General features: G+C 35.0%; 1 protein-coding gene across 6 annotated transcripts in view; it reads left to right on the forward strand.

Moving 5' to 3' along the window:
• The window catches only part of ARID4B (AT-rich interaction domain 4B), a 149,744-nt gene that overhangs the window by 104,627 nt on the left and 17,587 nt on the right, over positions 1-27,530 (forward strand). For 4 of the 6 annotated variants that reach the window (XR_013377529.1, XM_077894429.1, XM_077894425.1 and 1 more), the window contains exons 17-19: positions 2,906-3,157; positions 18,250-18,334; positions 21,573-21,771. Coding sequence is in view for 5 of the 6 variants with exons in the window: in XM_077894429.1 (XP_077750555.1) it covers positions 2,906-3,157; positions 18,250-18,334; positions 21,573-21,771 (536 nt within the window). In the remaining variant the exon portion in view is untranslated. The remainder of the gene's footprint in view (positions 1-2,905; positions 3,158-18,249; positions 18,335-21,572; positions 21,772-27,530) is intronic. The other 2 variants (XM_077894427.1, XM_077894428.1) reach the window with 2 other exon arrangements.

The following is a 27,530-nucleotide window of genomic DNA, read 5'->3' on the forward strand; positions in this document are numbered from 1 at the left end:
TAGATATTCTTTAGAATTATTATGTGTTGGGAATGTCCAAGATTGATTTCTGAATTTTATTAGGTAAGTGCAATAGAAAATTTTTACAGTTATAAAGAATCTTATGTATTTCTCTAGCATGTAAACTTTTTCTAAGAAATTAGCTACTACCAGGAACTTTCCATGTCCTTTTCTCATAGTCCAGGTGTAGGAGATAAATAAGTTAGTTCAGATAAAATGCCAGGTTCAGTGCCTGGCCTATAGTAGTTATTAACAAATTATAGATTTAAAAAAACTTTTGTTTCATTGTAAGGAGTGTGTCATTAAACTGGGAAAATTTGATATTTCTTTGTGAATTCAGGTGAAAAATACTGATACATTTGGTTTCTCAGCGTATAGTTCTTTAAACAATAAACTTTAAACAGTTGTGTGTGTGTGTATGCGGGTACACACATGGCATGCAGCGTGCATGTGGATGTGATATAAATTTAATTTTTAAATTCTGTATGCTGGCTACATTTTATACTTTCAAAGGGTATTTTGTTCTGTGTTCTATCTGGCTTAGTGCATTTACCTCTGATTTTTGCCACTGATTTATTAGAGGAAGGAGTAGAATATTTTATTTGCCTGATAGTAATTGTGTTGTTTGCTTTTTTATACTTTAGTATATTACTTAAGTGCTTTTCATTTGGTTTGTGTCTGAGGTTGATATTCAATGTGAGAATTTTATTTTAAATTTTTGTTTGCTTTATTTTTGCAGAGTATTAGGGTTTTATTCCAGATTAAAATAAAGATTGACCTGGCTGCCACTTTAAAGTAGGGTTGTACTTGCTATTATTGGCATTTATCACTTGTGTTCAGTGCACTGTATAATGTACGACATAGTTTTTAGAGTTTGTTTTTATTTTAAAAAATCTTAAGACATTTTATTCTGTATCTCTTTTCTCTTATATGATTCTGAGGTACATGATAAATCTCTTTGGTGCATGATAAATTTCTAATTTTGTTGTGGCCATTAGAATACACTTCCTTTTCTCCCTGATACACAGAGATATAAGCTTATGATTTTTTTTTAATTTTTATTTATTTATGATAGTCACACACAGATAGAGAGACACAGGCAGAGGGAGAAGCAGGCTCCATGCACCGGGAGCCCGATGTGGGATTCGATCCCGGGTCTCCAGGATCGCGCCCTGGGCCAAAGGCAGGCGCCAAACCGCTGCGCCACCCAGGGATCCCTAAGCTTATGATTTAAACAAGTAATACTCTTCCCTCCAAAATATCTTAAGCATTTATATATATATATATATATATATGTATATATAACATTTATTTAAAAATTGTTAATAATAATTTATCATCCAGAATACCTTTTTCTAGTAATTTCCTAGACATTTTAGCCTAACAATTATTTCTTCATTATAGACATGTTAATGTATTTTTAATAATAGAGTTCCTATTTTTTGTCTCAGATTATATCTGATTTTGTTTAGGTCTTAATTTTTAAGTACCTAATCATTTGAATATAAATGAATCTTTAAAAATAGAAATAATTCTTGAGATTTGTAGACTTTGTGATGTATTTCAGAGAAAACTAATGCATTTGTTACTTTTGTAAACTTAGACTTAATTTCACAAGGCTATTAGGCTTCCCTTCATTCCTTCTGCCTCACCATGTAGAAGGAAAGAGCTAGGAGAATAAAAAACCATTTTGGTGTTGCTAGTATTACTATAGATTATTTTTGTTGCTTACACAACTGCATAATTAGGAATGATAATAAAGTATATTATTGCTAAGAAGTTTGCATATAAGAATATAAAACATTAACAGAGAAAGCTTTTTATATAAATATTATATTCATCAATTTTTAAAGCATACTTAGCTGTCTTGCGGTTCTGTTTTATGATCTTTGTCAGCTTTAAAGTGATGGATTCTTTTTGAGAGAAAAATTATAATAAGTATAGACATAGTTTTTATACTGTGCACAACAGATGAAAACTTAGAAGTAAATATAGTTGAATTTCAAATTGAAGATTTTTAAAAAATAATTCTAGTCTTTGGAAAGATTTATAATTTAAGATTTTCTCCAACTTGTTTAGTACAGATTTTTGACTAATATAGAATGAATGTAAATGCTCAGTTTTAAAAAGCGCAAAATATTGAGAATTTTGAAATAGTTGCAGTGCTGCTTCTAGAATGATTTGACTTTTAGTTTCATATTACTTGGATATGGCCTCATATGTGTATTTCATTGGAACTTTAAAGTTGAGAGAATTGGTAGAAGACTTTTTTTTTCAAGGTAGTAGAAGACTTTCAATAAATTTGCAGTAAAGAAGAAATTGTAGCTAAGTTTAGAATAGAAAAAAAAAACTAGATGTGATAGTGAAGTTAGTCAAATATTACTGTGAAAGGTAAAATATCAGTTAGCATAACATTTAAAATTTTGGTTGGAACACCTTTGGAACTCAGTAAGACCAGCTGTTGGCTAGTAAAAGTTTTTGTTTTAAACATCCTGAGGATGGAAATATTTGAATAAAAGTAATTTTTAGTCTGAAAATGGCTATGAGGTGTAATGATTTTTGTTTTTGTCAATGCTTCTGTGTAAAACACTTATAATAAACATGGAAAAGTTGTTATATAGTCGCCCTTACTAGTTTCTTACGCAACTTCTATTCTTCTGGCTATTGGAAATTTTCTTTTAATGCATTTTTCAATCTTCATTTTCTCTAAATGTATCTTTCTATAACCATGGTCATCTTATACAGTTTTAGTTTTTACCATTACGTTGAAACTCAGAATTTCATACACACAGAACCTGCTGTTCCCGGAGCAGTCACAGCCACAATTTTTATCATTTTATGTGGTTTGGAACTGAAAAGCTTATGAGGTGTCTTTTATTAACTGCAATTTTTTAAACCTTTCAAGAGATGAAACGAATAAAGAGGAAGATGAAGATGATGAAGAAGCAGAAGAGGAGGAGGAGGAGGAGGAAGAGGATGAAGAGGATGATGACAACAATGAGGAAGAGGAGTTTGAATGCTATCCACCAGGCATGAAAGTCCAAGTGCGGTATGGACGAGGGAAAAATCAAAAAATGTATGAAGCTAGTATTAAAGATTCTGATGTCGAAGGTGGAGAGGTCCTTTACTTGGTGCATTACTGCGGATGGAATGTGAGGTAACTTGAGTTTTAGCTAGTGATTACTACCTAAAAACACTTATAAAATAATTTTCTATTTTAAAATTGAATTAACAAATTACATTATCAATATTCTAATTGAGGTCATAGTACCATATAAAAAAATACGTAGATTTTAGCATGTAAAATGCCTCGCGTAGTGACTTCCTACTTACTGTTTTTAATACTCAGAAGATACCCTTAGTGTTTAGAAAACTGAAATCCATACAGTTGCTTTTTATGTTATACATGTAGATTAACAGAGGCAATATTATTGGGGAAATGATAGAAAAATCTTTTTTAAAGAGCGTCTTGATGTCTACTAGGCTTCTTGCTCTTGCATTTTCAACTACATTGCCACAATAACCTCTTCTCTGTAATCTTAAGTCATATTTCTTTCCTTTAGTAGGCAGGGATTTTAGAGTTGCAGTTTCTTAATAAGCTTTAGCCATTTTAAGAGGCCTTTATTTCCTCATTAACAGCTCTTGTATTACAGCCTTGTTCAGAAGCCTCTGAAATTTGTCTGTTTGAGACAATATGTTGGAAGTCTAAGCAAGTCTGCTTGACTAAAATAGAGTGTACTTTCTGACTGCTGGTAATCCTAGGAATGAAAGGCAAGACTAAGATTTGGTTTTAGGTTGTGTTCAATGGCTTAAATTCTTTCCTTACACAAGTTTTCTTTGGCTTACCCAGAGAAATTTTGTATTTGAATTTTATCCAAAATTGGCAAGCCCATTTTAGGATCTGGTCACTTAGATGATCTTTTAAGAAAAAACAATTCATTTTGGAGTATTTGATACTATATTTGAAATACAGTCTATAATAGGGTTGTTGCCCTTGAAAAGTTCACCATAGGAATCTTAAGTGGTGGTTTCATGGTGTGCCTAGTGTCTTCATGGAGGAATACAGTTCCCATGTTTTTTATTTAAATTGTATTCTGTGATTTGGAAAGCTATTAAGAAAACATCATCTCAAATTCTGTTTCTTAAGAAAGCTGTATAGTCTCTGTTTCTTAAAAATCTATTTTATGTCGTCCTATTGTGGCAATGGGAAGCTCTAGAAGCATGGCTAATCTTTCTTATTTAGAGAAAAGTACAGCTCTCATCCATTCTGATGCTTGGAAGAAAATAACAAGTTAAGTCAAAAGGAAACGTTTAGAAGTTTTGTTTGGGACCCGTTCTTTATTATTTCTGACCAGCAGAGTTAACAAAGTTTTCAATTTTAAGAATACTGTTATCATAAGTGTTGTCCTGAAGCATAAGCTTTTCCAAATAATCAGTTTCAGCATCATGTGTAATTTATTCTTTTGTCTGTTGGCTCTTAGCTGCCTCTGTGGTGCATGATTTTCCTCACCTAAAGGGCTGGCTATTAATGATCATATTCAAAGGAAGATACTTGAGATCTCAGATATATCTGCTATAAGAATATTTTGCCCAGTCTTTGATATTTAATCATTTTGACCTAAGTGATCTTATTAATATAAATGTAGAGGGAGTTCCATTTATGCCTATAATGTAACTGTAAAAGTTGAACATGTTAGTTTAAAATTAGGAAGGAAAAAATTGAATCAGGAAAATTAATAATTACTGAGTAATGCCCACAGATAGATAAGCCACATCATCTTTTACCTCTCCTTTCAGTTCTTTAGTCCTACTCTGCTGGTTTATTTTCTAATGGCCTTTATTAAATACTTTAAATTTTGTGACAGAATTTACTGTTCTCCAACTTGAACCATTATCAGGGCTTGATTATTTTCTGTTATCTCATTAAACAGAAAAGAGGTTTAGTGGGTGGAAGAATTGAGACATTCATTAAATTATTCTGCAAGGAAGATAGAGCTTTCTGTTTGCCAAGAGAAGACTGACTAATCTTACCCTAGGAATACGTGGATTTTCGAGAGTAGAGAGAGAATATCGATATTTTAGCTTTCAAACTGGTAGGGGATTGGGTAGGATAAGGGGGAAGACTTTAAATTGAGGCCTTCAGGTTTTTAATAATATAGAAAAGCAAATGAGACCTAGTTCAACAAGACAAGCTTATGTTACTGAGAAGGATGCCATCTACTTCTTACACCTCAAGCGTTTATATGGTCTGAACTTTCAAAAGAAGAAAACTGACCAACTTGATGAAGACCTGTAGAGTGGATCTCTCCACACTCCAGCATCAGAGAGAAAACTGTAGATTAGCAGTAATTTTCTTTTAGTCAATAGAACAGTACTCTTATTTCTCTCTGCAGTAATAACCAGTCTCTTATTGATGAATAAGCAATAATTATGATTTTTGCTGCTCCTTCATGTCAGAAGCTAATCTAATGAGGACTGCAACAAATCCTCATCAGTTCTACAACAAGTTGCCTATTATTCCGGGGATCTTCAGCTTGATCTTTGAATTTACACTTATGAGTCGTGAAATTAGAAATGAAGATTTATGCATGAAAGTTCATGAAAATAGTTTAATCTTCAGTGGCAGTCATTCATTACTATAGCAATTTAGGACATTTTATACGGAGCTATATATATGAATTTTGTTTGATCTAAAAGGTCACTTTCTAGTGAAGACATTTTTCTTAAGAGTATCTTTCTTTTAAAAATACTGTTCTGGTAATTTCTATATTTTTCCTTTTTTCTAAAGTGCAGTGTAAACATTTACATTAATATAATTTTCATTTGTACCCCTATTTTACAACTGAAAAATGTTAATTTTTGCTACACAAAGGATAGTGTTTGGGCCAATTTGTTTTTTTATTACCACCACCACAAAAAAAAAAAAAAAATTTATAGGCTTACATCCAGTTTTCTGGAAAATAGCCACAACTCTGGATCTTAAGCAATATAATGGCTTATAAATGTATAACACTCCTATAGAATTTTTCAGATGAGGTGCCCAAATATACAACTATTGTCCAATACAAGTAGATTTGCTTGGAGAAAAGTCAGTGCTTTTTTTATAAATTGTTTTCAACTCTTCTAAAGAGAACGTTCAATCTAGAAAAATGGCAAAATATATTAAAATAGAAAGACAACTATTAATATTATAGTATGTTCTCTTTTAGTCTTTTAAGGTACATAGCTCATGTTTTTAAAAGTTATAATCGTACTTCAGTAATTTTTAATAGTAGGCTGTTTTCTCATAGTGATGTTAATATTTTATAGAAGTTTTTAGTACCATTACCTAAGTGATCACTTTCATTCTCAAGTTTCTAAGTCATGCCATAAATATGAGATGGAATTTTTGAAAATAAAGTTACACTTTGAAATTCAACTGCTATAATCTCTGTTGTGCATGTTGGGTTTATCCCCGTTCAGTGATATAGCTAAGTGTATTTTGGCTATCTAGACTGCTTGGCTTGAGATTTAAAAATACATCAGTACTGTATTATGTATTGAGGCTGATATGTTTTTTTCTGTTTCCAGTTTGGCTTTCCATAATCAAGGGGTTGGGAATTTGATTAGAAAATTTTTTAATATTGAGGTTCATCAGCTCCATTAAGAGGATACCCTGAATAAAAAAGGAAAAGCAACACTGAAATTTCAACTGTAAAACTCCTAAGTAACAAGTTCTGTTCCATTTTATAAGTTATAGGAAACTGAAAATAAGATAAATTATACTTAAGTATATTACTTGAAATAAAAATGTATCTGTTATACTTTACTTCTCTAAGCAAATTGACTTCTCTTTTGAGGGAATGGGGATGGGGGAGTGATCAAAAGCTTTCACAAATGGGTTCAAACCCATTTTTTATGCTAACATTCAGCTGCTTTTTAACAAACATCTATTCCTTTGTTTGGCATACATAAGTTCAATATCATATGCAGAATATTATTCTTGGACTGAAGATACGAAGAAGTGGTTTACCACTAGAACACTGCTTCAGTCTCACACTCTTACTCCTGGCCTGTGCAGCTGATCCTGGCTGAAGAAAGCAAACAACTATGTTGACTTCTTTCAAATTCATGACTGTGGGAGTGCCTGGGTGGCTCATTGGTTGAGCATCTGCCTTTGGCTCAGGTCATGGTCCCAGGGTCCTGGGGTCGAGCCCCACATCAGGCTCCCTGCTCAGCGGGGAGTCTGCTTCTCCCTCCCTGCTTGTGCTCTCTCTCTCTAATAACATCTTTAAAAATATGTTTGATTAATAACAGAAATGAGTTGTGCATAAGTTTAGCTTTGTTAAAAAAATAAATTTGTGACTATGAACTTCAAGTGGCCAAGATATGTCCCACTTCCATTCAGTCTCTCAAAAGACTGTTTCATACTGTTTCTTAGCTCCTCAACTACTCAGCATCTCTTCCCCATCCTCACTTGCAGTTAGTGACCTTACTTTATGACCTCATTGAAAGAATGAAATGAGAGGAGGATTTCTATAGCTTCCACATCTACCTTCTTACTAGCATCTGCTGCCACATTCTCTGCCTCATCTTTGAAGTCATCAGTGAACAAGCATGCTACTATACTATCTCAAGCCAGTCGTCGTCGTCTTTTTTTTTTTTAAAGATTTTATTTATTTATTCATGACAGACAGAGAGAGAGAGAGAGAGAGAGAGAGAGAGAGGCAGAGGGAGAAGCAGGCTCCATGCAGGGAGCCTGACGTGGAACTAGATCCCTGGTCTCCAGGATCACACCCCAGGCTGAAGGCGGCACTAAACCACAGGGCCACTGGGGCTGCCCTCAAGCCAGTCTTCTAAATTTCATGCCTTCTTGCCTAAATCAGAGACACGGGTCCAGAAATTCTCCCTTTTCTTCTTCTCTGTTGTCAATTTCTCACTCTGTTCTGAATCATCCATGTCTGGACCTGTGGTTATTTCTCTCATCTCAAAACTCACTTGAGCTTTCCCTGCTTTTTCCTACTGTGTCATTTCTTTTGCTTCATTTGCCACCTAGCAAAAATCTTTGAGTTTACACTTGTCACCCAATTTCTCTCCTGTCGTTTTGTGAAAACCCATTCCAATAGGGCTTTTGCCCCTATCACACCTCCCTGTCACTAGTGACCCCATCTAGCTGAATTCCATCCTTATTTCCTGAACTCTTGTTACTTGCTTTCTCAGGGGTATTTTACCCAGCTGATCGCTCCTTCCGTGATAATTTTCACTTGTGTTCCAGCTGCAACAGCATCAACTGTTTTTCTTGTTTATTTTCTTTTACTGCCATTCCTCAGTTATCCGCTTTTGTCTCTTCTTGCCTGTGTGTTTTCTTCCTTAAAATTGTGCTCTTCTTTTATCTTTCTGGTATCCATTTTAACTACTTTTACATTCTGTTCCTATTTTTCCAGTCCTAATTTGAGTCACTTTTCTTATACTGAATTTTTCCAAATTCTTTTTTGGAGCCAAAGGGATTTGACCTTCTGGAATATAGCTTACACCTAGGACTGTGGATACATTTTTTTTTAATTGTTCAAGTTTTCTACTTGCACCACAATACTTCCCATTACAAAAGTGCATTTAACTCTAAAACATGGGAAAAAAAATCCCAATTCCATATTCATTCTATTAATATCCCTTACCACATGGAGAAAAGTACATGCCTGTATATGGTAAGTAGGAAACAAATACTGAATTAAATTGGACCTGCTGGCAACAAAATAGAAATAGAACAGAAGTTAATCTAAGTAAAAGGGAATGGTGTATAAAAATATCACCTGTAGATTATAGAGACTAATGGGGGATTGGGACAGTTGTGGCCTGGCTCTCTCACTGGAGCCTCTTGATGCTTTTATATATGGTAACTCTTTGTTTAATTTTCTGACTAACTGTCCAACCATTTTCCAGAAAGGCTATACCATTTTACATTCTTACCAGATTTGTATAGTGGTTCTAGTTTTTCCACATCCTCACCAACATTTGTTACTTTCTGCTTTTAAAAAATGTTTATTAAGCTAACCTAATGGGTATCTCATTTGGTTTGGATTTTCATGTTTATAACAATTAGTGACATTGAACATCTTTTTGTGCACTTTTTGGCTATTTGTCTTCCTTGAGGGGAAATGTCTGTTCAAGCCCTTTGCCCATTTTTTAATTGTTTTTATTGTGCAGTTGAGTGGCAGGAGTTTTTCATGTGTTCTATATATTAATCCTTTCTCTGATACATAATTTGCAAATATTTTCTCCCATTCTGTGAACTCTCAGAGTTGTCTTTTCACTCTCTTGATGTGCAAAAGTTTTAAATTCTGATAAAGTCCAAATTCATCTATTTTTCCTTTGTTGTCCATGCTTTTGGTGGTGTATGCCAGAAAATATCGCCAAATATAGGGCTGTGAAAATGTCCCTGTTTTTTTTTTTCTAAGAATCATATAGTTTTGTCTTTAATACATAAGTTTTTAATCCATTTTGAGTTAATTTTTAAATGTAAGTATGGTAGTCAGTTCTTTTTTATGATATCTTTTTTGTTGTATGGACAGCCCATCTCCTCTAATTTGTAGCCAAAATAGAGTTGAAGGTGAGACACTGGAATGAATCTGATTGGAGATACTTCTACTCTATGACTCTCCTATTCTGTCTCCTTTTGTCCCTTTAAGAATTTTTATGTCACTTCTGCTCAGTTTCTCTATTCCTTCCATCTGCAGAATGTTGTACATCCTTACTTTTTTTTTTTCTTCTTTTATTTCCTATGTAATCTGATCCCTGTCATACTTTTCATTGTGTATGCCATTGGACTTAGGAATGTTGATTAAAGAATACATAGTTGTTCTGTTTCTGTTCTTTGAAATAATTATTCTGGTAATGATAGAAAGGAAAGGAAAGTATTCTAGGAACTTGTCTCTTTATTGCTATAGTGTGAAAGTTAACTTTCACCATTTGACAGTGGTTTCCAAGTGAATATCTGCAAACTTGTTTTAGAGGGCAAGGAGGGAACATCACCCTATTCTTTTAACTAAAGAATTCCAATTCCCTTTGCATGCTTTTCCTCTTGTGTCCTATTCTTTTTTTTCTTGTTACCTCACTGTCATGTTTTCCAAACTCTCATTATCCCCAACCCTTTGTCACGTTCCCCAGCTTACTCGAAAGCACAATAAAATTAAAAAGTACTATGGCAGTCAAATGGCTGTTACCATTCATGTGAAAAGTTCTTGTGCTGTATGCAGATGCTTTGTGTCAGGCAGTCCTCTAACTGTAGAGACAAAGCAGTGAGTAAAATGAACATAATAATTTGTACTTTAAAAATACGACTTCTAAGTGGACTCTAGTTTTTCAGTGCAAGTGAAAATAAATACTTCCTTCATGAAAAAAGATTAATAGCTTGGGTATTTTTGCACTTAGATTGGCTTGCTTTCTTTGTGAATTCAACTTAGAGTGTTTCCCAAACTGAACCTGTTCCATTCAGTAGTTCTTGTATACTGGCAGGTACATTTAATGTAAAATGTAAATGTGGACCTGTTCCATTGGGTGGTTTTGTAGATTGGTAGGTACATCAGTACCTTTGTCTAACTGTGCATAAGTACCAATCCCCTAAACTTAACAACTGTTAATAAAGTAAACTTTTCAGGTACTTTTAAAAGTCAGTATTTACATCACAAAATACAGTGAATGCCACGGTTGTTAACCATTTGCAGTGATCTCTATAAATAAGCCTGGTGTAATGCTTTATGATGTGTTCTTAACATTACATATTACCTCTGCCTAAAGACCTATACCTTTGTTTCATTTTACAGAGTTAAAATCTTCAGGAAAAATAATTGATACAATTACTACACCATACTCTTGGGCTGCTGTATCAAACATTAAATATGATTATGCTATAAAATTCAAGTTAATTGTCATTCTGTTATATTCTTTATTATGATGAACATCATTCCTGTGTCTTTGATGTGGACTTAATATTAAGTGGTTATATGAATTGGAAATATGAAATGTTAATGGCATGCTTAGAATTTTATTTTTTCAACAGTATAATGCTTTTATTTTTGTTATATCTTAACATGACAGAAGGCATTAAATTATGTTCAATGAGTCATAAATTTTGCTTTAGGTATTCTCTCAGATTGAAAATATGTGTGTAAATTGAAACTATTATGGAAAATTCATAAACTAGGCAAATATCGATCAAATAGCTTATAAAGTTTATAATTTAATAACTATTGCTGCTTTTCATATGAGTTGGTCTTTTTTCCTATTACAACATTATGCTTTATATTCTATACTTTTTTACTCTAACGATTAAGGGGGAAAATTTTTCTCCTTGCTAAGATAGCTTAAATTTCTACTTTAGATGTGAGGTTTTTAAAACCTGACTAGTATGTGACATATATTAACTGTTTATATATAAATAGACAAGATATGAAGTACGTATTGTTCAGCTGTTATTAAATGAGTCTAATCGTCACAGAAAACAAAATACAGATGATTTTAATATTTAAATTAATGGTTGGTTCTTAGATTTTATAATTTTTTAATAATTTGTATATATATTTCAGAGTGAGCTTTTTAATGTCAGTTTGGTTTTGCTTATGAAATTATTTTTAAAATACTTTTATTCTGCATGTAATTATTTTTTTTAAATCTCTGAAGTTATGTCTTTTGGGGTATGTATTGATACACACTGATAATATTTCTTTGAAGGTGGTTTGGTTGGGTTTAAGAAGAACCAAAATGTGGATTAATGTGGGCAACAGAACCATTTTGGTTTCTTATATCTGATTGATTAACAATTCTTTTCCGTTTTTATCATTGCTAAGATGATTTGCCAACACATCCAAACAAAAATCAGAAAGCTGTTTTTCTCTGTTTTTCTCTGGTGAGAGCAAGTATATTATGGTCTCTGAATGGTTCCTTCTAGCTTTGTATGAATATTTAAATTGAACACATTTTTAAAATTCCAATATCTATGTGGCTGCTGCTTTCAAAAGGTTCAGAAGGTTTGTATTGTTAATTTTGCCATTACTGCTTAGTGTTGTCTTCTGTGTTCCATGCTAAGCTCCTTGTGGGAAGGAGCCATGTTGTATTCATTCCTAAATACTCAGTGCCTAGTACACAATCTGTCACATAAATAGTACCTAAGAAGTATTTATCAAATGAATAAGCCCTCATGCATACTTTCAGTCACAGAGTTTTCATATAATTTTTTTACTTTAGGGATCCAGCTCCTTTATTTTATACAGGTCAGGGAGCAGACATAAGTTAAATGAGTTGCTCATGCTTCTGTTCTTTCATGTTTGTTCCATTAGTTGAATATTAGATGATTTCAATAGAGGTATTCTCAAGTACACCAAATATATACTTTCAAAATATTTTCCTCAATACTTTTAGTTAAATACCTGATGAGATACTTGTCTAGATTTCATGCATTCCCGACAGTGCATTAATTGATCATTGAAAAATATAGTCTAATTACTATCAGACTTAATTTTCTAAATCAGTATTTGTTTTAATTTTTGTTTCAATATTTGTTTTTCTTAGTTTTTCAATATTTGTTTTTAAATGGAAATATTTAGTTATCTTTTCATTGTGCCCTGGCAAACTGTATTCCCTTTTGTCACAAAGAGGCCAATTACTTTCTTGTGATCGTGATTTTTAAAGATAACGTCCAATTAAAGGCAGCACAGTTTTTTTTCTTTTTTTTAAGATTTTATTTATTTATTCATGAAAGAGACACACACACACACACACACACACACACACACACACACACACGGAGGCAGAGACACAGGCAGGAGAAGCAGGCTCCACGCAGGGAGCCTGACATGGGACTCGATCCCAGGTCTCCAGGATCAGGCCCCAGGCTAAAGGCAGCACAGTTTTTATCAATAATCCAAACTACCTGGTTTTCTTCAGACATTCTCATAGAACTCTATTACTGCTTGAATCCAGAGTTACCAGTCATTTTGTTTGAAGGCCCACTGCTTAGCTTACATTTCTCTCCTAGCTCTCAGACCATGTGATCATAAACAAGACAACCAATAGGCCTGCTAGCTAACCTTGAAGAAGAATCTAGGTGTATTAAAATGATAAAAAGTGGTTTCTCTGAAGACCTGTTACCCTAAATACCTGTTAAGCAGTGTTCTTCCTATGCATTGAGAGACCTCATCAAAATACATACTCTTGATTCCGTCTGTGGTACTTAAAGCAAAACCAAGAATATTGGAGAGCTGAGGGAAGGACAGCATTCTTGTGTATTTGAGGATGTCAGAAAATGACTGGAAACATTTTCAAATTAAAAAAGTATCGCATTTAGTTATTAAGATTCTTAATATTCTTTAAGAATGTATTTTGAGGGCAGTCCAAGTGGCTCAGCGGTTTGGTGCCGCCTTCCACCCGGGGCATGATCCTGGAGACCCAGGATCAAGTCCCACGTTGGGCTCCCTGCATGGAGCATGCTTCTCCCTCTGCCTGTGTCTCTGCCTCTCTCTTTCTCTGCGTCTCTCATGAATAAATAAATTAAAAACAAAACAAAATAAAAGAATGTATTTTGAGGCATGAATGGATATCTTACTTTGATATCGTACTCTAAGGAGAAATTGAAACTATTTTATCGTCTTCTGTTTCTTAGCTGCAATTTTCTGCTTTTTGCCACTTCCAGTAGTTTCCATTTTTATGATATCCAAGATATTTGAATTTGAGCTGAATTTTCTCATTTTTTATCTTCATTGATTATTTTCTTTTATGCCTGTAGTAAATGTATAGTTTCTTTTTAAATATATATTAAGTATACTGTATTAAAAGACAAAGTTTATATAGAATGAGCAGCATCAACTTCTTGTAGTTCTGAACTAGATTCATTTCATTCAAGTGTTAATTCTTGGTATTTGATAGGGAGTCAGAGATCTTGACCTACTAATACTGTCTCCTTTATTTAAATTAACTGGCACTATTAAAGTCAAAATTAAATTGGCCTACCCCTTTTACATAAGTTGGTATCTGTAGGAAATGTAGTGGGGGGGGGGCGTTTGGCACCAGTTTTTTTCTCCATATGAACTTATGTGTCTCTCCTTTGTGTTCTTTGAATGTATTCTATCAAGAAAATGGAACACTTGCATGATACTCTGAGTAATTACATAAAGGAAAAGAACATTTCTTATTTTTAAAATATGATGATCAGGGCAACCCAGGTGGCTCAGTGGTTTAGCGCCTCCTTCAGCCCAGGGTGTGATCCTGGAGACCCGGGATCGAGTCCCACTTCGGGCTTCCTGCACAGAGCCTGCTTCTCCCTCTGCCTGTGTCTCTGACTCTCTTTCTCTGTGTCTCTCATGAATAAATAAATAAATAAATCTTTTAAAAAATAAAAGATGATGATCAGTTACAGTTCTGTTTATTCTCTAATCTTTTTTTCTTTTTTTTTTTTTTTAAGATTAATCAGACAAAGTGCTAGTAGAATCTCATTAAATTTTGAAATATTTGTCTGGGCTAACGTTTGTGTCCATGATCTCAACTTCTATTTGGTAAGGGCATTTATAATTTAAAAGGGCTCCCTTAACCAAAATTCTCACATTATTTTCAGTTCTCCCTCATCATAGGTTGTGCATTTATATCTTTTAAAAATTTTTTTAGACTTTATTGATTTATTATTTGACAAGAGGAAGGGAATAAAAGAGAGCACAAGCAGGCAGAGCAGCTGGCAGAAGGAGAGGGAGAAGCATACTCCTTGCTGAACAGGAAGCCTGACTTGGGGCTCAATCCCAGGACACTGGGATCATTGACCTAAGCCAAAGGCAGACCCTTAACCAACTGAGCCCCCCAGGTGCTGTGGTTGTGCACTTTGAAGGTGGCTTTTCCAGTTGCTGATCTATAATTCTTCTCTGTGCTTACTCTGAATGGAACCTGCCATGCCCTCTGTCATTATGCTGATACTGACCAGAATGTTTTAAGAGGCAGTTCCTTTCTCTACCTTCCATTTTTCTCTAACTCCCTACCTGGTGCTGTTTTTGGCAAGCCTATTGCTTGCAAAGTCAGTTTACTTTCATGGTTTGGTTTTCTTAATCTGCGAAATAAATTCATTGATAGGTTTTTAAGGCATTTTCTAGTTCTAAAGGCTATTAATTATAATAACAATAATATTGTGTTACTACATTTTATAAAAATAGGGAATACATTTGATGGAGAAAAGAAAAAAATTTAAGTAGTGTCAGAACAGGGGAATGCCTGAACAAACACACACTGAGAAAGTAGAACAGAAAGAGGCAACTAATAAAAGAGTAATAATATTAGCTAATACTTAGAGGACTATAAGTTACCATGTAATTACTTCAATAGGAAACATATCTAGGGACACCTGGGTGGCTCAGTGGTTAAGTGTCTGCCTTTGGCTCAGGTTGTGATCCCAGAGTCCTGGGATTGAGTCCTGCATCAGACTCCCCACAGGGAGTCTGCTTCTCCTTCTGCCTATGTCTCTGTCTCTCTCTGTGCCTCTCATGAATAAATAAAAATATCTTTTAAAAAAAAGAAACATATCTAAATGATTGTCCAAGGCATCTCCTAAAATCATACAGAATATTATTTTAAAACAAAACTATCATCCAGAATAGTAAGATCAGGGATGCCTGGGTGGCTGGCTCAGTGGTTAAGCATCTGCCTTCGGCTCAGGGTGTGATTGCTGGGTCCCAGGATTGAGTCCCACATTGGGCTCCCTGTGGGGAACCTGCTTCTCCCTCTGCCAATGTCTCTGCCTCTTTCTGTGTGTTTCTCATGAATAGATAAATAAAATCTTTTTAAAAATGCAGTAAGACCATAGTGTTTAATTACTACTATTCAGATATTTTAGAATTGTGTAGTTCATTTCATCTAATTCCAGAATTTGCCTTTTTTTCTTTTCTGTCTGTTCCAACGCTTTCCACATCCACACTCACTACTTTAAGTTCTTCCAATAGCCAGTCTTCTTTTAGAAAATAATTACCAGTTGGCATCTGTACACTGTTGGAGCTCAGGCAGTGGGCATCAGCCTGTACCAGGCAATAGCTGTTACTGATGTGTATGTTTCTTCTACCTTCTTCTGAAGAAAATTTAACATTTATTCTGAGTCTTAAGTCTTCCTCCGTCACAGTGGACATTTTAACTATGGAGGCAGATGTATTCTTTGCTTGTTTGATGTAATTGGTGTTCCATGTAAAATAAATATATAACATCGTGGTAGTGATCTTAAGTTAAAGCTACTATTTTGCCCTAATTTGAAATATAATTCATGTCAAAAACCCAAGTTGAATAGTAAAAATGTCTGATATTATAAAACTAACTACACAACAGATAGTCTTCATTTAAGAAAGGTTAAAAATAATATATCCTTGTTTAGTTAAGTTGTTGTTATATATAACCATCATGAACTATCTTCAGTTATCTCTAAGTAGTTAGAAAGCTTCTTTTGTTTTCTTTTAAACAAAGTATATAGCATTGACTTCCATAACTATATGCAAATAAGAGCAGCTTCTAGTTTACATTCAACTTTGTGGAGGGCAGAAATATTTTCTGTTCATTTTCCACCTTCACCCCAATTTTGGAAGGAACTGAATTGCTTTCATCTCAAGCATAATGCAATTTTTAGTATTCATAGGAAAGTGAAAAGTACTGTAAATATTTAGATAGGTGTTACTGTGCCAGTATAAATACCAAAAGGGGTATGTTTAGTAGAATAATATTTGTTTTAGAAGTTTTCAAAGTACTTAATCATATGTTTGATTCTCAAAAACTGTATGTGATATGCAGTCTTATTTTTTTATTTTACTTTTTAAAATAGTCTTATTTGGGACACCTGGGTGGCTCAGTGGTTGAGCGCCTGCCTTTGGCCCAGGGTGTGACCCTGGAGTCTCAGGATTGAGTCCCACATCAGGCTCCCTGCAGGGATCCTGCTTCTTCCTCTCCCTGTGTCTCTGCCTCTCTCTCTCTCTGTGTCTCTCATGAATAAATAAATAAAATCTTTAAAAAAATAAATAAAATAGTCTTATTTATGCAGAATACACTAAATCTGATGTTGAGAATGGCTTAACCAGAGCCACATAACTAGCCTGCAGGGATTATGTGAAGACTTTCCTAGAACGCATTGCATTCTTTCTCATTCTTTTTACTTATCACTGTGGCCCCCACAGCTTACTATCAGCAGCTTCCAGCAGATAGACATAATCCTTTGCCTGAGGGGTGTGCTCTCAGCTTTATTGCAGCTAGTAGTTTACACCAGCCAGTAGAATTTATCTGGGAGTGGTTACAGACATACTTTCCAGGCCTACCCTAGAGCAAGAATATAATGTATTCGTCAGGTAATGACCCAAGTCATTTACTTCCTGACTTAGGACCTTTATTACTTCATTTAGTACCTCAAATAATGAGGACATTTTAATTTAAAAGCTCATTTTCAATTGTTCCGTGTTCTGGAGTTAAAAATGTCAGGTAGTTTTCCATTTTCCACAGTAATTGTATATAACTTTTGAACATAAAAAGAGGTTAATTCATTTTTAATGTTTCTTCTTTTTAGCTGAATTTTTATAAAAATAAACTGCCATTCTGTTTTGCTTTAAACAAATAGCTTTATTGCAGTCAGTAGTAAGTTGCACCCTATGAAATGCGCACAGACTGTCAGCATTTTGGAAAGGCCATCAGAGTCAGAGCTGTTGACTCTTAGCTGTCTGTATATGTAGGAAGCACCTCAGAATACTGAAAAATTTGGCAGAGTCAAGCTTTCCTACTATTTTATAAGAAGGTGTTTTTTATTTCAATTGATTTTTGCATTGTTTGTAAGTTATAATATGCTGTCGTATCACAATGTCATTTAAAATTAGAGCGTATTTCCTTAGCTTCCTGATGAGTCTAGAAAAAAAAAACCAACTGTCTCACTTGCTGCTTAAAAGAAAACAAAACAGAAAAAGCCAGAATATATTGTGGTTTCTTTATAATACAATTTGGTTTTTCTGGTATAGCAGAGTAAGGAGTGCTAGTTTAGATGTCAAGAGATCTTTCTTTTTGGTCTTGGCTCAGCCAGAAGCTGACATTATGTCAGCAGATCACTTTATCTCTCTTTTTGGGCCTTGGTAGTTATATTCATCAAACCAGGAAGTTGAACTAAATGGTCTCCAAGGTCTTTTCCTATTCTAAAATGTTACAATTCTATTTACGAATTTTTCTTAAATATGGCATAGTTACTTCTGTGATATTTTGTGTATTTATATTAATTTCCTTTAATTTTAGGTATGATGAATGGATTAAAGCAGATAAAATAGTAAGACCTGCTGATAAAAATGTACCAAAGATAAAACATCGGAAGAAAATAAAGGTAAGTACTTATTTTGCTATATCATAGCTTTTAATCAAAGAACTTTTCCTCGAAAATGATGTATTAAGTGTGTGTGCATGAATGTTAGTAGAGATGGAAATACTCTCAGAACAGCGAATTTATCAAATGCTAGATTTGGGTATAGTTAATATTGTCAGCTTTTGGGAAAGATCTTTTAAAACAAGACTAAGTGATCTTTGAGGGTTTTTTAGTCCTAACATTGGGTAAGACCATCCAGACAGATTTCATTTAGTTATTTCAGTCCTTTTTTGCCCCTTTCCTCTCCAGTGAGGAATCATTAAATAGTGTGTCTAGGAGCCTGGCTTAGTGTAATGGCTGTAAACTATTCAAAGGAAGAGGAAGACGTATCTGAACGCAGAGGAGAGCCTGTCTGCACCTCCTCTGTTTCTTTTCATCTTTGTCTGACTCTGTTGGCAGGAGCTTAGAACATGTTCACAGGACCACATTAGCCCCACCATCGATGGGTACTGTGGGAATCTATTAATGAGCTTGTTTGGAAATTAATGCTACTGCTGTGTATGATAGAATTACTCTTGTTTATTCTAAGACTAAATCTTTTAACTTTTATTAGAAAGTCAACCAGTCACTAGGTTTTAAAATATTTTTTTATCTTTTTAATGGCTTTTTTAATCCTTTGAATGATATCTATAGTTGAGGTGTTTAGTAGTTCTTTTGAAATTCAATTTCCTGTATTCCCAGTGAGGAACTGTTTACTTTCCTGCTGGTGGTCCCAAATAGTGCAGACTTTTCCCCCAGAATGGTGGTTCTTTTCTCACTGTAAAATCAAATCTGTTCTTCAAGTTTCAGTGTAACAACCTGGTAGCTTCTCAAACCCCTTTTAGCTTCACTCTTGGTCTTTATTGGGAAGTATGGAAATTACGGCATTATTTTTAGCTATTGGAAAAGTTGTGAGTGGTGTTAAAAAAAGCCAGTGTCTATACACAGCAAGTTTTAGGAGGAGTATTGCTTAGGTAGAAGAGGGGGTGTAGAGATGGGAGAAGTGGTATTAGAATATTCCCTAGAGAGATTTTTTCGTAAATATTTATTCTCAGTTTAGTTCTTGGCCTCTCCCAGGGCATATTACAATTCCTGGTCTTTGGGGAAGAGGCATGTAAATTTTGGAAAATGCTTCCTAGATAATATTTTGATATTGCACCCCTTTCCCTCTCATCTTTCTTCTGATAGCCATTAAAAGCCATATTTGAAATGAATGAATGAATGAATGAATGAATGAAAGCCATATTTGAATTTTGAGTGGGGTGGACCTTTTCTGCTCTCAGAATACATGATACATTATAATCTCTGGAATAAAATAATGAAGTAGTGAAAAGGCTGGTAATGGTACAAAAATAGGAACAGCACTAATTATTGATAGGCTATGGTTGTCTACCTGCACATAAGGCTTTTCAGTGCATTCTGAGAATTAAACCCAGATGTCTTAAATAGGTGACTCTTGCACTTGAGCATGTATCAGTCACCTGGAGGACTTGTTGAAACTCTGAAGGCTTGGCTTCATCCCCAGCATTTCTTATTCACTAGATCTGAGGCTGGTTCCAGGAGTTTACATTTCTAACATATTCCCAGAAGGTCCAGGGCCACACATGGAGAACCTTTACCCTAAAGCGTCTGTAATATGTAATGAATTATCTTCTGTGCATCCAGAGTGATGATGGTGATGTACCATCTTTGGGAGAAGTGTGAAAATAGTCACTGAGATTCTAGTCTGTCTCTATAATAGGATGTCAGAGTTGTTTACTGCTCCATCATGCTCTACATCATCATTTAGGAAGCTTGTCTAGGGATCCCTGGGTGGCACAGCGGTTTGGCGCCTGCCTTTGGCCCAGGGCGCGATCCTGGAGACCCGGGATCAAATCCCACGTCGGGCTCCCGGTGCATGGAGCCTGCTTCTCCCTCTGCCTGTGTCTCTGTCTCTCTCTCTCTTTCTGTGACTATCATAAATAAATAAAAAATTTAAAAAAAAAAGAAGCTTGTCTAAATGATTTTTCCCATAAATTATTTTCAAAACAGATTCAAAAACAATTTCCAGAAGTATTTTAGTTAGCCTCTCCTCATCTTATTGGTAAACAGACAGTTCTTTACTAGAAATGGTAATTTACCACTGAGGCAAGAAAGTTGTCTCCAACTTCGCTTTACAAGAGATCATTTGTTTAGAGTTACTCCTCATTGCCAGCTAAATGAAGATGTTTAGAATTTTGTCATTCCCAACCCACATTTTATATTGAAAATGTTACACGTTTTGAAACTACCAGGTTGAAATTATTTTCTTAAAGATTTTATTTATTTATTTGACAGAGCACACACAGCAGGGGGAGTGGCAGGCAGAGGGAGAGGGAGAAGCAAGCTCCCCACTGTGCAGGGAGCCCAATGTGGGGCTCCATCCCAGGACCCAAGATCATGACCTGAGCTGAAGGCAGATGCTCAACTTGCTAAGCCACCCAGGCGCCCCTGAAATTGTTTTTTTAATGAATATTTAAGCCTTAGGGATTTAATTTTGAAGAGTTTGTAATGTCAATTATTAGCAGTATGAGGTTGGTTAGTCTCAATTGCTTATGGGATTACTAATTTAACTCCACTATTAAAATTTAAATATTAAACAAAAAACATTTTGCTCACTTGTAGTAATTTGTTAAAAACTTTGGGAAAGGGACACCTGGGTGGCTCAGTGGTTGAGTGTCTGCCTTTGGCTCAGGTCGTGATCCCAGGGTCCTGGGATCGAGTCCCACATTGGGCTCACTGCAGGGAGCTTGCTTCTGTCTCTGCTTCTCTCTCTCTGTGTCTCGTGAATGAATGAATGTATGATCCTTAAAAAAAAAAAAAGAAAAAAAAAAACAACTTTGGGAAACCATCTCTGTGTTTTGTTTTGTTTTTTAAGATTTTATTCATTTATTCATGAGAGAGAGAGAGAGGCAGAGACATAGGGAGACGGAGAAGCAGGCTCCATGCAGGGAGTCCATTGTGGGACTCCATCCCGGGACTCCGGGATCATGCCCTGAGCCAAAGGCAGAATCTCAACCGCTGAGCCACCCAGGTGTCCCACTGTCTCTGTTTATGAAGAGCTTCTTATATTCTTTCTTTTCATATTGTTTAATAATATATAATACAGCTTTGAATTTAAAATGAGTATTAACATTGTTACTAATAAATGCCTCATAATAACTCATGGTTAATGTGAGATACTTTTTTTTTCTTAACCTAGAATAAATTAGACAAAGAAAAAGACAAAGATGAAAAATACTCTCCTAAAAACTGTAAACTTCGGCGCTTGTCAAAACCACCTTTCCAGACAAATCCATCTCCTGAAATGGTATCCAAACTGGATCTTACCGATGCCAAAAACTCTGATACAGCTCATATTAAATCCATAGAAATTACTTCTATCCTTAATGGACTTCAAGGTAAACATAATAAATAGCCTATTGCATACAATATGTGTTTTTCATTGTTAAAAATCAAGTTCTATAAAGGCAATTCACTGTTTTTTAATTGGGCCAAAATTTTATTGTCTGTTGTTACTTAAAATCAGCCATTGATTGAGGCTTGAAAATATTTCTATTATTAGTGGATCTAAAAGCTTCATTAAATTTTAGTTATGATTTATTATTCACACCCTACAGTATTGTACTGTGGGTTTTTCAGGTACTATCTTTTTCCATTGCCAGTTAAAGCATGGTTTCTGTTATGCAATATTAGACTTACACAGCTATACTGAATTTTTGGTAAAGAATACTAAACTTTGCTTATCTCTATTACATCTATTATGATCTCTTTTATGATGGCATTATTGCTTAATATTTAAGGCAGAATGAGGTATAACTATCAAATAATAAAAATGAGGAAGACTGGAGAGGAGATTTAATAAATTTGACAATCAGGGGAAGGGGGAAATACGACCTATCAAATGAAGTATGTATCTTCATAAAAATATTTTACATTTCTCAATACTTAATTATTTGGATTTTTACTCACTTAGAATGTGACAGAAATTGTTTTGTGTCTCTTAATTCAGATGGTTACTTGCATGAACTAATTTTTTAAACCAAATGCTGTGAGTATTCTAAAGTTCAGTCTTTATAATTCTAATATGTCAGACATCTAGGCAGTATATGAAAATATATATATAATTTAAAGAATAATATGAATATGAACATTGGTATGTCTACCATAGTGATGAACAAACAATATTTACTTAAAAGAATTTTGCATTTCTGTTCCAGAAGTAATTAATATCCTGATTTTAGTGCAATCATCCCTTTACTTTTCATTATAATTAAACATATGTATATATATTAAACATAAATATATATTTCTAAAGAGCATATTGTTTAGTTTTGTTAAAACTGAGTAGCAAGCATAAGCCTTGCTGTGTAAGAAAAGGTAATATTTCCACTCAGATGAAGGTTCCCTGAGAATGTTGCCTGAATAGAGTCTGTAGGCCATATTCTAATTTCACATTCAGCTTCTCTCAGAGTTTGCAAAAGCCTCTCTAAGGTACTTCAGTGGAGAGGGTCATAAAGGAGTTCTGGGAAGCACTGGGGCTTACCAAATCAGAAACTCGGATGTAGTATAGTGGATGATGAACAGGAGTATGGGAGTAGTAAGCTGCTGTTTTCTGATTCTAGGTTTACCAAATAATACCTCTAGCTTTCTAGGTCAAAGCAAAATGTTTCTGCTGGGTAAAATGATGTAGTCAGCTGATCGGGATAACACTTGGAAAGACTTGGAGGGGAGAGTTGGAATTTCATCAACACGTTGTTAAAACAAGCTAAACCTATTTAAACTCCTTCAGATTGTGTGGGGGCAGCAGGTATCTTGTGATACAGCACAGCAGTGATAGCAGTCCTTTGTATTACTTTCTTTGGAAATAGCTCTGTGGTATGTGCTAGTATGGACTGATTTCCTTCTGCATCTGGTGCACAGATATCTTCCTGAGGAGATCCCATTCTAGGAATCACTCTTCAGAGTACTACTTGGAAGTCCTTTTGGCATCTCCTGTCTTTTTTTACCTTCCTTGGCGTACTCATTGTGGTGGAACATTTTCTCTAGTAATTTTTTAAGAACAAATGAGTGAGAAGGAAAGATTTTTAGAGATTGTGTGTGTCTGAGAATATCATCCTGTGTATGGTTTTGCATGTTTTACCTAGATAGAATGTTTTCCTTTAGTATTTTACTGGTATTGTTCAGTTGTCTTTTTTTTCTTCTAACATCGTTTCTGTAAAATCCAGAGCTCTTCCAATTCCTCATTCTTCCTGTGCGACTTTTATTTCTTAATGTTTTTTTTTTTTTCTTTTCCCTCTCTTTGGAATCTTGAATCTTTGTGTCTAATGTCTTAAAATTTCACGGTGATTATGCCTTATGTTGATGTATTTTTTTTTTTTATGTTGATGTATTTTTATCCACTGTCCTGTGTTCTTGTTAGATTCTTTTCATTCTACAAACTTGGACCTTTCTGTTTCAGCTGCTTTTCTTGAATTGTTTGGTTTTGTTTAACTTTATTTTTATTTTTATTTTTTATTTATTTATGATAGTCACAGAGAGAGAGAGGCAGAGACACAGGCAGAGGGAGAAGCAGGCTCCATGCACCGGGAGCCCGATGTGGGACTCGATCCCAGGGCTCCAGGATCACGCCCTGGGCCAAAGGCAGGCGCCAAACTGCTGCGCCACCCAGGGATCCCTGAATTGTTTTGTTGATTATTCCCCTCCTCTGCCTTTTACTATTCTTTCTTGTTTGGGGGGTGTGTGTGTGTGTGTGTGTGTTTTCTTGACTAGTCATTATATCAATGTTGCACTTTTTTTTTCCTAAGATTTTATTTATTTGAGAGAGAGTGAGAGAACACAAGTGGGGTGGGAGGTGGGCAGAGGCAGAGGGAGAAGCAGACTCTCTGCTGAGCAGGGAGCTTAATGTGGGGCTTAATCCTGGGACCCCGGGATCATGACTTGAGTCAAAGGCAGACGATTAACCAACTGAGCCACCCAAGTGCCCCCAATATTGTACTTTCTATTATATATTCTAATATATTTATCTTTTGGGGGTAGGCCTACTATTCATTCTTTTGTGTTTTTTCTTTGATTTCTTTTATTTTTAAAGATTTATTTATTTGAGAGAGTTTGTGAACACATGATCGGGGGAGGGGTAAGGGAAGAGGGAGACAAGTAGGCTCCCTGTTGAGTGGGGAGCCCAATGTGGGGCTCCATCCCAGGACCCCGAGATCATGACCTGAGTCGGACGCTTAACTGACTGCCCTTTTTCTCTGATTTCTTAGAAATTTTCTCAACTTTATCTTCTCATCCTTTTATTGACTATTAATTTACTGCTATAATGTTTAGTGACAGCTGTAATGTTTTTAATTTTCAAGAGTTCTTTATTTTCTGCATGCTCTCCTACTATTCTATTCTTTTAAGATGTGTACATTTTATCTTTCTCTCTTTGCTTTTTCCAAAGGATATTGTAATTTTTTGTTCTTCTTTTGCGTGGTTACTTACTTCCAGTTTGCTCTTTCCTGCCTTATTGTTTTGATCTCTTCCTTATTGAAGGACTTTTTCCTTGGCTGTCTTCTCCTGATTAGGAATCATGAGCACATGGTTGGGACAGGTCAACTTTGAGTTTCACTAGGATAATCTGGATGGGCCAATTTTTGGAGAGGACTACTGTCAGATCTTTAGGTTTTTTTCTTACACTAGTTGCATTCTAGAGAGAAGAGTCTTCTAGTCTTCACTAGAGGGTAAGAGAATGTCTTCTAGTGCTCTAGGATCCAGTTGAGAACTGGGAAAGTGAGGGGTGAAATTCTTAGCATTTTCTTTTTTAAGTAGGCTCCATACCCAGCCTGGAGGCCAAAATGGGGCTTGAACTCGTGGCCTTGAAGTCAAGACCTGAGCTGAGATCAAGAGTCAGACACTTAACTGACTGAGCCGCATAGGTGCACCTTAGCATTTTTAATTCTCTGATCCTGCTGAGTACAGCATCACATCTGTACCTATGCCTTCAATAGTTCTTAGCATTGCCTAGGTCAGGAATCTTGAATTACATCTTGAGAGAATAAACCTCCAGAAGAGTAGTCACCTAGCAAACTGCGGTGGATGTGAGGACCTAGGAATCTAAATTCTTGTCAAATAATGTTCACCTAATAATAATAATAATAATAATGTTCACCCAATGCTCCTTACATTAGGCTGACTCCTCTACTTTTCATTTTCATAGATACATGATATAGCCAATTATTATTGAATCTCTGGGTTTATTCTCAGCTCCATTCATTGCTGACTTGAGAAAAGAGTTGCCTTTCTTGAATCTGTTAACTCTGATTCATCTGCTTTCTGGCTTGTGCATCCTGTTGCTGTTCTCTCCTGTTTTTCCCTGTGTTTTTTCCTGTATTATTTCAGAAATAGTGTTAACATAGCATATGTATGATTGTGTATGTAATATATAAGTATTAGTATTATATATTAGTATAATAAATATATATCCTCAAACAACACACATATACATATACACGCATACACAATACATTTATAAATGGGATCATTGACACTGCAAACCCAACCTTTTGGTGTGGGGCTTGGTATAGTATAACTGATAAATTTTTCCATGTCAGCACATTCATACTACAGGATAGCTGTATCATAATTTATATAATTAGTTCTTTTTTTTTTTTTTTAAGATTTTATTTATTCATGAGAGGCAGAGGGAGAAGCAGGCTCCACGCAGGGAGCCCGATGTCGGACTCAATCCTGGGTCTACAGGATCACACCCTGGGCTGCAGGTGGCACTAAACCGCTGTGCCACCGGGGCTGCCCTATTTAATTAGTTTTTGATTAAAAAAAAGATATTTAGGTATTTCAATTATTTTCCCTATTGTGCATAATTCAACAGTGAGCATCATATTGGCATATTTGTAACATTTTAAATATTTGCTTCATATTTTCTCCTTTCCATGGTGAATTTTATTTTATTTTAGATTTGGCCATAGATCAACTTCAAGACATTTCAGATTATTTCCAGTTTAAAAAAAAATGATTGTTGCTATGAATGCATATGTGTATGTATATGTACATGTATATAATAAAGAAAATTTGAGACCACCCACAAGTATAGAACAGATAGCTAGGAGTCTATTTCCTTGGCATGAGATGGGCTACGGATGGAACAAGAGAGGAGGTGATGGTTAGAATTCTGTGGAGGCATTGAATGTCTCTAGAGAATAATCATCCACATTTTAGCACTAAATCCTCTCAAATGAACTAGATCCCTGATGAATCACCACATGGAAAGCTTATCCATTAATAACCCATACCAACAGAGTTAAGTTTTAGTAGGTCATCCTTCAGTGTACATAATCAAGGAAAGCTCCAGCATAAAAGATGGAAACTAAAACAGAAGAAATGATGACCCTTGAGGAGAGAGATAATGAAGGTAACAAACATGAACTATTAATTATCTCTGGTTCTTATTAACCTCAGAGAACCCAGAAGTATCTATAAAACAAGAACAGGATACAGTGAAAAAGGAACAAACAAGAAAAACTTAGAAATAAAAATTAAAATTCAACAAAGCAGAATTTGAAGTTGAGGAAAACTTGAGAAAGTATAAGAAAGCAGTGATAGAAATGTTAGAAGATGAGTGATATGAGTATCATTCTAGGAATAGTGAAATTAGAGGGGAAGAAATTAACAGGTAACCATACCACTCTTTGAGTAATAATCTCATGTTTATAATCTTTGTTTTTTGTAATGGGGAGAAAGGCACTAGCATTACTTCTAGAATCAGTCAGCCTGAGGCATCAAGAAGCCATGGAAACAGATGCCTGGTTATTTGTAACTATAAAAAGCAGTTGGATTTTGAAAAACTGAACAAGAAAACACTGAGCTGGGATTTTCTTATAAACTGTCTCACAACTAAATTATTGATTTGTACCTCATGTCTTAGTGAGTGCTGTATATATGCTGTATATACAGTGGTATATTCTCTTCCCCCCACCCCCCCATATACATACCAATCTTTGGAGTCATCCTGGAATAATCTTTGGGTAGGTGGAGAAATTACCAAGTAACTAAAAGAAGAAAAACCTTCAGAACTGACAGACATGATTCTTTTTCTTTTTCTTTTTTTTTTTTTTTTTAGACTTTATTTATTTATTCATGACAGAGAGAGAGAGAGGAG

Source organism: Canis aureus, chromosome 4 (assembly GCF_053574225.1).
Source record: "Canis aureus isolate CA01 chromosome 4, VMU_Caureus_v.1.0, whole genome shotgun sequence".
Lineage (NCBI taxonomy): Eukaryota > Metazoa > Chordata > Mammalia > Carnivora > Canidae > Canis > Canis aureus.